The 12,234-nt window shown below is 37.5% G+C and overlaps 1 protein-coding gene across 1 annotated transcript in view; it reads left to right on the top strand.

Moving 5' to 3' along the window:
- The first annotated feature begins 502 nt into the window (after positions 1 to 502).
- Positions 503 to 12,234, top strand: part of LOC130905344 (E3 ubiquitin-protein ligase UHRF2-like) — a 75,511-nt gene continuing 63,779 nt past the window's right edge. The window contains exon 1 of the mRNA XM_057818646.1: positions 503 to 879. Coding sequence (XP_057674629.1) covers positions 727 to 879 — 153 coding nt within the window. The 5' untranslated portion in view covers positions 503 to 726. The remainder of the gene's footprint in view (positions 880 to 12,234) is intronic.

Here is a 12,234-nt window from a genome sequence, read left to right as displayed (position 1 = left end):
TCTTTACACCAAAATGGTTGACATTATTATATTTTAGAGATCTGTGTAGATTGAAAAGTTATGTCAACAAACAATAAACACAAATTTATAATAGAATTTTTTTTTTTTTTTTTTTTAGGTCACATTTTCAAACCATGAAAATTATTATCAGTTACTTTGCCAAGTAACTAATTACTCTTACATTCAAGTAACTGAGTTACTAATGCAATTACTTTTTGGGAGAAGTATTTTGTAACTGTAATTAATTACTTTTTTTTTAAAGTAAGATGAACAACACTACTTATTTCACTTTAAGAGATTGTAATTTTTGATGTTGGATTAATGATTATTCCTTTGGCTTGTCTGTTATGTTTAAAATTGGACAACAATGTACCACGCCACCTATGTTTTTTTGTTTATGTGGATGTATAATTAAAAAAAACAAAACAAAAAAAAACTTTGTTATGAATGGCGCCTTTAACTCGGCGGCAGATCTCGCGGGCATGATCTCGCGATACTCACTTGGCGCCGCGACCTCATGTGAAACACCATCCGCACGAGCCACAGAACACACTAGTCGTCCTCCAACCGACGTTTTTGTGCCTCTGCGGCGGAAAAAGCGCGATGGAGACACGGATTGTGTCTGCCTGAAGCATTAAGGCCCTTTTCGGAAAACGGCATTATTCCCAGCTAACATCTAGACGCTCTTTTTAAGTCGGGACTTATTTCAACAGGGGCGACACGACGATGTGGATCCAGGTCCGCACCATAGACGGGAAGGAGACCCGAACCGTGGACGATCTCTCCAGGCTGACTAAAATCGAGACCCTCCGCGTGAAAATACGGGATATCTTCAACGTGAGCCCTCAGCAACAGCGTCTCTTCTACCGGGGCAAGCAGGTAAGGTGCCCCTGCTCTCACGCAACGCTCTTTATTTAAAAAATAAATATTCTCAGTTTGCTAAAAAGAGTGACAGTGGCTCCGTGGCTTCCTGTTTTGATAGAATTTCGCCAATGGCTGTTGCGCAATAATCCACCCCCTTCGTTCCCCGTTTTCAAGCGTGGTCCTCTCGGTCATGTCAAGTTGTTTTCAGGGTTTTAGTGCATACACGAAGTGTTGTGGACATGTTTGTTTACACTGACGCTGGTGAGAGAGACAGAAAGAGAGCGAGAACCCACCCACCCATTTCACCAATGCTGTTTGCACGTTAGCAAAATTATGAGGTATTCTTGATTAGCTTGGAGTGCAAAAGTTTTCACCCGCTGTAATAAACTACACGTGAGTACAGAAACTCTTGACAGATTCTGATATCCAAATTAAATGTTTAAAGCCTTCAGTCATACCTGTTCAAAATCTACAATTTTGTGATACAGAAAATGAGACAAACTGAATTATTTTTTTTTCACCATTAATGTTATCCGTTTTATTAACATGAAGAAAAGGGAAGAAAATGGGATAACTTTCGAGCTTTCTTGACATCCCAATTGGAAATCCTAATCCTGCATCCAGTCCCCTTTGAATCCCTAATCCTACTCCATTTTGAAACCCTAATTGAATTTTAAGACCCTAATTTCATCATTAATTATAAATCCTTACCCTGCCTTCAAACCCTAATATGAAACCTTAATCCTGACCTCAAAACCTAATCCTGTTTAATACCCTCACATCCCTTCTCTAAAACCTAGTTTGAAACCCTACTTATCAAACACTAATTTGACTACCAATTCCTGTCTTCAAAATTTAATTAAATTTAATAACTGTCTTAATAACTAGTTCTGTCTTCAGACCCTAATTTTAAATCCTAATTCTGTTTTCAAACGCTATTTTATAACGTTAATCCTGTACCCACACCATCGTTTGTAACCCTAATCCCTTATTCATGGACTAATTGGAAATCCTTAAAAGAACACCACGCTGAGTCAGATTAACCAACAGAAGCTGTGACCTACGAGATATCAATCAAGTTGCTCCACACTCACAGATATATTTAGTTTAGAGCTGAAACGAATACTCGAGCAACTCGAGTAACTCGAGTTTAAAAACTGATCCGAGTAATTTTATTCACCTCGAGGAATCGTTTAATTTTGCCTGCTCTAAGCATCACGTTTTGCCCGGACTACTTTTAATGTGGGACAACGCGCTGACATCACGTGCGTAGAAGAAGAAGCAATTAAAAAGAATACCTTACTGCAGCCGACAGCCGTTACAAACTGCGCCGACGTTGCTAAAAACTACGTCTGCATGTTGCTACGGTGGTAGCAAGTAGTGTCTGATGCGTGTCATAGATATCACATGTACGTGGAACTACTGTAGATGCGAAATGACCGACTCGGCGGCGTTAATAAAACAGCCGCCATCTTAAAGCAGTACACTTCTCAGCGCTCATAAATGAGATTAACGTAAGTGTGACTCGCTCACGTAACGTTATCCCTGCGGAGGGCTAGGTTTGTATTCATCATGACCACTGTCGATGCGTGGCTAACTCTTACATACAGGCTTTATTTAATCAGTGAAAACAGCGCTGTAGAGTGATTAGGGTGTAAAATAAAAACTTAATAATGCTAACTGTCAATTTTAGCTCAGTAGTCATTGCTGGATAAAACACCAAGTAGCACTGGTGCCTAATGTGCTCCAATACAGGAAGCATTTATTTTGAACACTGCAAAAACTCAAAATCCTATCAGGACTTACAGTTTAGACCAACTTAAAACTTAACTAGAACTTATAGCTTGACACAAGTGGAAATTCAATTGAAACATGTGGGGAAAAACACCTTTCAACTTTTAAGTAATGTGTGTAATCAAGCGTAATGATGAAATGAATGAAAGGTAAGAAATATATATATTTTTTATAAGATCTAAAAGTTTTTTTAAGTGAAAGCAGTGAATTAGTCCTTTTTTTAGTCACATTTGAGATGCAATTAAGTTGTTGGCCTTTTTCAACAATGTACATAGAAAGTAAAGACATTGGTTGACTGAAATTGGTTCAATATTAGATGAAATGTCTTGTTTTCTCATCTATATTTATAATTGCTCTTTACCTAAAAAAAATGTTTTATCCGATTACTCGATTAATCGATAGAATTTTCAGTCGATTACTCGATTACTAAAATATTCGATAGCTGTGCAGCCCTAATTTAGTTATATTTTGAATTGATTGGACAATCCTCAAAATACAACGTTAATCACTTCATTACAAGGAAGTCAGAACATTAAATATCTCAGATTTGTAGTGAATTTAATTGAAAATGGGTTGAAAGGAAATTGCAAACCGTTGTATTGTTTCCTATTTACATTTTGCGCAACGTCTTTACTTAATTGGGGTTGGAGAACAGTTTAAAGCACAAGAGTATAAATGACTTTCAGAAGACAGTTGATCAGCGTACAGTATTTATTTATGCAAACTGTTATTTTCTTAGACCTGATAATGAAGAAAATAATGTATAAACACAAAAAATGACCCAGTTAATTATATTATGATGTCAGTTAGACCCATTCACATTTATGTATTATGTACTTATTTATGTGCTTTGGTGTACAAATTTAGCTATAACTTGAGAATAATTCAATATCTTCTCCTCAAATTTGGCACACGTATGAAGAATGACATGCTTATTTAGATTTAGTGTTGGGCATCGTTTGAAATTGAACGATTCCAATTCCACGTTTCGATTCCGGTTCCGAACAATTCTCGATTCCGTTTCTTTTAAGAGGCAGAATCAAAAAAATTACATGAATGTCTTAACTCCTTGATGATTTTTAAAATTATTTGAACTTCTTACAGGGATATTTTTAGCTTATATATATATATATATAATATATAAGTATATATATATAAATATCAGTCTTTGAACTTGAATGTGATGAAGTTTCTTTCCACAGGAGTGCACTTTCACATTGTTGTTTATTTTTCAAAAGCTCACGGAGAAAACATTTACACATATTCTTTTGCCATACATGTACCTTACCTGGGAGCTACGATGAAGCATTAGTATAAATTCTTCTATTGATTGTAATTTGAAGATCTTTTAATACTGTTAATTTTAACGGAGGCGGCAACGCACTACATGAAGTACGTATTTGCTTACATAGGCTATAAAGACTAAGAAATCTACTGCTTTAAGATGGCGGCTGTTTACTAACACCGGCTGTCATTTGGCATCTAGTTCTCTATACATGTGATATCTACCGTAGTTTACTGTAACTTATTCTCGTACTATTCCATCCATCCATCCATCCATCCATCCATCCATCCATCCATCCATCCATCCATCCATCCATCCATCCATCCATCCATCCATCCATCCATCCATCCATCCATCCATCCATCCATCCATCCATCCATCCATCCATCCATCCATCCATCCATCCATCCATCATCTTCTGCTTAATCCGGGGTTGGGCCGCGGGGGCAGCAGAAGACAGACGCAAAAAATTATTGTTTTACTTTAACTGGTTCTGATGGCGTAGCGTGTCAAATGCGCGGCACTCAGCTATGCACTTGGCATTCGCACGTGTATTCCATGAAGCAAGAGGTGTTTAATCATACTGGTCGTGCAGCCACCTTTGCATGACATACTTGTGTTGCAAATGTTGCACTGAGCTGACTGGTCTTTTTTTTTTTTTTTTTTGTATAGTTGAGCCAAACTTTTGAGCGCCGCCACACCGTGTCCCAAGGTTGTAATCAAGTTGCAATGCACAAACACGCCTTCTTGTGGCTTCTTCTTCGTGGTTTCCAGCAGTAATATTTTTCCGCTTAGCGGTCAGGGCATTGAAACATGAAATCGAAATTTTAAAATCGAATGGTTCCGGGAGCATCGGAGTGTTAGAACCGGGTCCCATCGATGCTAGATGCCCAAACCTAATCTTTACTTAATTGGAATACACAGTTGGTCAGAGTACAGTATTTAAGTATGCAAACTGTGAGTTTTTTAGACCTGATAATGGAGAAAATAATGTATAAACACAAAAAAAAGACACAGTTAATGGATGCAGTAATTCTATGAAGTCAGTTAACCCCATTCACATTTATGTGGTTGGGTATCTGCCTTGGTGTACAAATTTAGCTATAACTTGAGAATAATTCAATATTTTCTTATCAAATTTGGCACACTTATGAAAAATGACATGGTTATTAATAGTATATGTAAATGTAAACTAGTAATTTATATTGTGAAATTATGAATTTTATTGTTGAATTTATTCTCAGCTGAATCCTGATTGGACATTACTAGTTGTGATAGCAACGGAAAATAAAAAAAAATAAAAAAACTTAAACCGTTGTTTCTTTGGATAGTATTAACCTACATAATTTGAACAAAAAGCAACAGTTTATAGCAACCGTAAGCATTTTTCTCGTCACAAATCACTTGTAAGCGTCTGCAGAGTAGGCATGTGCCGGTATGAGATTTTGACGGTATGGCAAAAATACCGTGGTTTCACGGTACTGCAATTGTAGCTCTAAAATGTGTTATTTTCAGATATATGGGTTTAAAAAAAAACAGGACAGGATTTTATTATTTTTCACAACACATTTGCAATTTGGAACATCAACATGAATATAATGGTAAAAAAAATAATAATAATAACAAAAAAACTGACATTTTTAAAATAAAATTGAAATAAATAGAACTTATAGAATAAACCCACAGCCACAGCTCAAGTTGCTCAACATTAGAGTAAGAACAAAAAAAAACTGGACTTAAACAATATGTTATCAAATTGATTTCATGTAAAACACATATCAATGCTACTATCAATATTTACCGTATTTTTCGGAGTACAAGTCGCACCTGAGTATAAGTCGCATTTTTGGGGGAAATGTACTTGATAAAATCCAACACATAGAACAGATATGTCATCTTGAAAGGCAATTTAAGATAAAAATACAATAGAGAACAACACGCTGAATAAGTGTACAGTATGAAGTTACATGATGCATGAACAATGAAATGCGAATATACTGTCCTCACCAGGACACTACGGCTCGGTCCTGGCTATACAGCGTGCTAAACTCCCAAATGACGATGCTGGACGTCCGTATAATTTGCTGAATCAATTTCGTCCTCGATACCAAACAGGTTCGCATCAACGTAAATAAATGATAATTAGGTGCCATTACAGCAATGACACAAACGGATAGCATGCGTTTGCTAGCATTAGCACATCATTCAAACAACCACACAATTGACTCTAAGTGTCCAATCGCGGGTGGAAAACACAACAAAAACAACAACAGAAAAGATGATACACACAGGCGTTGCCTCTGTAGATATATTTTGCAAGCATGAACAATGAACTTAGGTTCGCAGCCGTGTTTCTCTCTCGCTAACTCTCTCACTCACTCAGAGCTGCGTAGCTGTCCGTTTTCTTCTGGCGTGTGGGCGCTCTTCTTCGCGTAAACAAGTGCGAGTGCGCCCCCATGTGGGCGTGAAAGTCCCACAAACTAAAAGCATGCATTTCAATATAAAAAAGTCAATAATACAATTGAACACACATTGCCAAAGGCAGAACGCAAACGTGGCCATAGCTGTTAAGAGTTAATCAGATAACTATAGCATAAAGAACATGCTAACAAGTTCACCAAATGATCAGTGTCACTCCAAATCACCAAAAAACATGCGAAATGATATCATAATGTGTTAATAATTTCACACATAAGTCGCTTCTGAATACAAGTCGCACCCCCAGCCAAACTATGAAAAAAAAACTGCGACTTATAGTCCGAAAAATACAGCAGTTGGATATAAATAGGGAGCGAGTGCAAGAGACAGAGCGCATGTGTATGACTCGTATCATCATTTACACATTATAGACACACACACACCTACCCTCTCTTAATACAGAAAGTCGTTAGAGAGAAAAAACACCACGGGCTATATTATGAAAATGTTATTTTGAACAGATGTTTACAATGGCGGAAGACTTTACAAAAGTAGGCTAATGTTAGAGGAGAAAAGAGTTAGCTGTCTTGTGTTATACTTTTTGTTTTACCACCGCTAGACACACTAAGCACGCTTGAGCGAACCCTCGTAGCTGGTGGGAAACGTTCATGACGGCGTTTACTTAAATTTTGTGTAATTGACGGATGATGGTCACTTAAATGTGAAATCATGTTGAAGGTCCTGCTGTCCTTCCCCCCCTCCTTTCTCCTTTTGCATTTCGATTGATTTCGATTCATGCTTAACCAATCGATGTATTGATCCAGATTGAGTACTCGTTACACCCCTGATGTTTACCATAGTATTCCTGAGAACTGATGCAAAATGCGCATTTATGGTTTTATGGAGTTTGAATCAATTGTTCATAGAAACAATGAAAACAATATGATATTGTTGTCACTTCCGATGTTCTTGGTGAAGTGCTCACTTGAATGAAAATCTTGCCTTAATTTCTCTCTGTTAGACCCATTATCGAATGTGCACGCAGTGTGCAAGGGCAGGATTCGAACAGCTGAACCTTCGGTCAATGGAAAACCCGTTCTACCAACTGCGCCGATCACAGTCATAATTTTTATATCGACTCATTGTTAAATATATAAAGTTAACAACGATAGCTCTTTGGGGCAGAATAAATTGTATATGTCATCAGCATTTATTTACGCTGCCTTGTTCTCTCTCTCCCTCTGTATGCCAACTAACTCTCTGTGGGAGGTATAACTGCACATACACACAGACAATGTGCAGACTAATGCTGTGTGATACTGCATATTTTGGCATCGATCCGGTCCAAGTGTCAACAGAGCAAGTATTGCCATTACAGACATTTACAGGGTTCCCGATCATCCTTGAAAAAGTGTTAAAAGGCATTGAATTAATTAAAGCATTAAATTAGCACTAAGGAACAAAAGAATAAAAGCAGTCATGTTTTGCCTTAAGGAACACTGCATTTCCCTTGAGGTCACACACGCACAGTGTTGTAAAATCCCGATTTCCCGGTCGCCCGCAGTTAGATTGAATGACATTTCTGTTTCCAGCAGCTGTGTGAAGGATGAATAGTGATGAGGTAATGAATCCAGTTGTGGCCAATCAATATCATATGAATGGGGAAAGGGGGAAGTGACGTATGCTGTAAAGCAGTCAGCAAATTTGTAGTTTTTTTGCGTGGCAGGGTCCGTGCCGCCCTCCTCAAAGTTAATTAGTGTCGGTGAAAGCGATACAGACTAGGCATGAGCCGGTATGATATTCTGACGGTATGATAACCTTAAGCCAAAATATCACGGTTTCACAGTATCACGGCATTGCAATTACAGCTATAAAATGTGTTACTTTGAGATATCTTGGTTTAAGAATTTTTTTTTCCCATTGAACAGGATTTATATTTTTCAAAACATATGAGCAATTAGAACATAAGTATATTATAAAAAAATCTAAATAAAATTAAAATAAATTTCGTCTTTTAGGTGGGCCTAAACTCACAGCAACAGCTCAACATTATTACCATCATAACAAAATTAATTGAATTATTTTCCATAAAAAGCATGTGTGTATGATTCCTATCATGTTTACATTATACACACACTCGCTTTCTCAACACAGACAGTTGCAAGAGAGAAAAAAAACACACATTTTACCACCACTAGACACACTAAACATGCTTGAGTTAACTCTCTCAGCTGGTGGGAAACGTTCATGGTAGTGTTTACTGACCTTTAATTTTGTATAAATACGAAATTATATTGGAGGTACGGCCTCCTCGGCAGCCCCCCTCCGCAAGCAGTTTTATAGGTCAGCTGGCCCTCCTCCTCTAAGCCGTGGCCGTCTGTAGCTTTTCTGTAGCCGAAGTATTCCCATAAAAGCGATTTCGTTTTCTTGGATTGGGGATAAAGTTCAGGAGTTTCACCTCCTCCAGCCATCGTTTAGCACAGCTGACTCACTGACACTGAGCAACAACTGGTAGGGGAGGGTTGAGCCTTACAGCTGAAAGCAAGGAATTTCTCCATGCATTTTTGGGACATAAAGAATAGCTAATAATAATAATAATAATAGCGGTTTTGAAACCTTGACGTTTTCATATCATGGTATACCTTGAAACTGGTAATTGGCACATGCCTAATACAGACCACCTCAGGCCATAACAGAGGTGTCATTTAACTAGTTGTCAGTCAACGTATCATCACAAATGCTATGATAATTCATTCATTCATTCATTCATTTATATGATAAATATTTTACAAAGGTTGAAAAGTTCCCTAATGTTTTAGGTCCTAAACGCGAACGCATAAATACGATTTCATGTAAATATTAAATTTAAAAAAATATTTGTTGACGGTTACCTACTGTATGTTTAAAAAAATATTTGCCTAGCTAATGTCTTTGCAATATCACATTAGGGAAACTAACTAAAAATGAAAAATTTGACGCAACTTTATTTAGTCACTTTGGGCAAAAAAACGCACCAAAGTTTTCTCACTGCATGAATGAACACTTGTTACTTCTCTGCAGTGCAAGCTAGTGCCAGTTTCTTTGATGATTAATTTATTAAAACAAAATCAAGAATAAAGGGAGTCCATGAGTTACGACGTACTTGACTTATGCAAATTTGAGTTTACGACGCCCGAGTCTCGTCCACCATTTTGTCGCTAGTCGTTTTTTTGGTTTTTTTTTAGTCGCATAAACAGTACCTTATTTTACCTGACAGTAACTTATTTTGTACTTACTTTATCAATATGATTTATATAACATATAGTGTTCTGTCCTCTCCAGGTCTTGTCCAGTTTTTCAGCTTTACAAACAGAAAAAGGCAATTGTGCTTTTTGAAGGTTTTTACCTCACTTTTGACAATTTGTAAAGCTGTAATACTTAGTGCTGTAACGATTAATTGACTAACTGGAGTTATTCAATTAGAAAAATGATTCAAATTCAATTTTTGTGCTTTGAGCATTCATTTAATTAATGTGGCATTGTCATGGTTTGTTTTGAAAGTGTTTGCATTTATTTTTATTGGTTTTGGGTGGATACAATGCCTTCTAGTGGTAACAGTGAATATAACATAACTCATTTAACATGGCCGAATCCAGCTGCTCTCTGTTAAGACCAACATATGGTAGGTTTTGTTTGATTTCATGTTTTTTTTAATGCATTCGTAATTTAGTTTCTAGATATAATTAGCCCTTTTATGTGGGAATGTGTGTTTGAACAATTTGTTGAGAGCATTTGAAAAAAAGTTAGCATTTAAAATACCGGACTTTTGCTGTGCAAGTTAGCCGATTGTTCTTTTGTTGTACATTTGTCATTAATTAATTTTTTATACTGTTTGAGGCTAAGCTCAGGTATTTTTTTTTTTTTAAATAATTCAATTACTCGATTATTCGAAATGACTACTTCATAGATTAATGAACTACTAAAATAATCGATGGCTGCAGCCCTAATAACACATATACAGTATGTACACTTATGTTTAAAACAACACCCATTTTAACAATAAAACAGTTGACACAAAAGAATTGGTGTTCAAACGTCCATCTAGTCTGATCAATATTTAAATATAATTGATTAAATTAGCCTAATTTGTCTAATAAAGTCTGCAAGCCTAAATGCTACGTATGCTAACGTATTTACAATTCTCATAGCAAATCGCTCACATGTAACTCCACAAACTGTAGCTGTAAACTTAATTACAAATGCATAAATAAATGTATAGTAGCTGAAACAATTTACAGCCCTGAAACCTATCCATCCATGTCAGACGTTTGAGTCTGCTTCTCAGTCATACAGGGCAACAGTCCAGCCAGACCCAACGCTGCCACCAGAGGGCAGTGTATCCTCCATCATTAAACAAAATACAATACTCTTACATTTTTTTGGATAGATATTTTGTCGGGGTACTTAAACGGTTACTTCGACTTGCGTGGAAATTCAGGTTTATTTCAGCAGCGTAGGAACGGAAGTCTTTCGTAACCTGGGGACTACCTGGACTATCATTTATCACGGTCTTTTCTGGGAAAAGATATCTTAAAAAAAAATGTTATTGTGACATGCATAAACTATGCTGCTACTACCCTAAATGCATTGACGGCTAGCCATCATTGCGTACAAATGTGGGAATTGCAGTACCTAACAATTTTTTCAGTTCACTCGAGTAATGGTGTAACTGACACTAAAATTTTGATTTGCAACACAAAAGTCTTAGAAAAATGACATGTTTTAGGTAAGGGTACAGCTAGTATATATATGGTTGGCCTATTTATCAATAACACTCGTACTTCTACAAATAGGTTTACTCTGTTTGGAAGCTAAAGCCTGAAACCCGCCTTGACTCATGGTTTAATTATTAGCTGGATTATGTCACAAAGTAGCCATGGACTTGAGAGGCCTGACTGGGCTGCCAACGGCAAGGCCCATGCAACTGCAAAATACCGCATTTCCTCCTCTGTCTTGCTGGAAAATAAGTGGGGAGGGTTGATACGGGGATTTCCGAGTGGGAAGTTGAATGGAATGAGCCAGCGACACCCAGTCCAGCACGAGCTGGTACCCTCCCGCGCAAGGGAACAGCTCTGTCTCCATGCATTTTCAAAATGGCGTCTTGTTTACCCCCACGACACCCCCTCACTCCTCTGCTCGAGCTCGCTGCAAGCAATGCGAGGGTTTCAATGACTTCGCGACTCCTTCCCTCGCTTGTTTTTGTTTTATTCGCCGCTGTTTTAATTGTGTAACTCAGCAGCGTCTCATGTCGTCGCTTTCCACGACACAAACGGTCATTTGCACTCGGCCTCTCAGTTAAAACAATAAAGTAAAAGAAAAGAAAGGTGGGCTTGATTATTAAATGCTTCACATGTTTCAAGCGTTACTAGTCTGAACTGTCATTCTATGTGAGCTGTTGCCTATTGTCAGCTCGTAGGGAAAGCTTAACACACTAATACACATGCGCGTACTTTGCCGTGACCTAGTTAAGGCTGCAGTTTTGATTTTTGCACATGCATGGATGTTTCAATGGCTCCACTTTGGGCAGTTTGATGGAGCCACACTTGTTTTTACTCATACCCTTCATGGACAGTCACCAGACAAAGACAGCCCCAAAATCAGGAATCTTTGCACACGGTCAACAACGACAATGCAACGTCTCAAATCAAAACAATGTTTTTAACCTTCATCCTGTTGCTTTGTTCCAGGTTGTTGAAGTGAAGGTTTCGAGTGACATTTTGACATTTTTAAATGGGTCACATTGAGAATTATTGACTTTTTGATGGTTCAATACAAATCCTTGGGTCTCTGAAGTCCTCGCCTGCCCATAGTTAAATCTTTTATTTGCCTATTTC

Source organism: Corythoichthys intestinalis, chromosome 17 (assembly GCF_030265065.1).
Source record: "Corythoichthys intestinalis isolate RoL2023-P3 chromosome 17, ASM3026506v1, whole genome shotgun sequence".
In the NCBI taxonomy this organism is placed as follows: domain Eukaryota; kingdom Metazoa; phylum Chordata; class Actinopteri; order Syngnathiformes; family Syngnathidae; genus Corythoichthys; species Corythoichthys intestinalis.
This window is presented reverse-complemented; position numbering and strand designations above follow the sequence as displayed.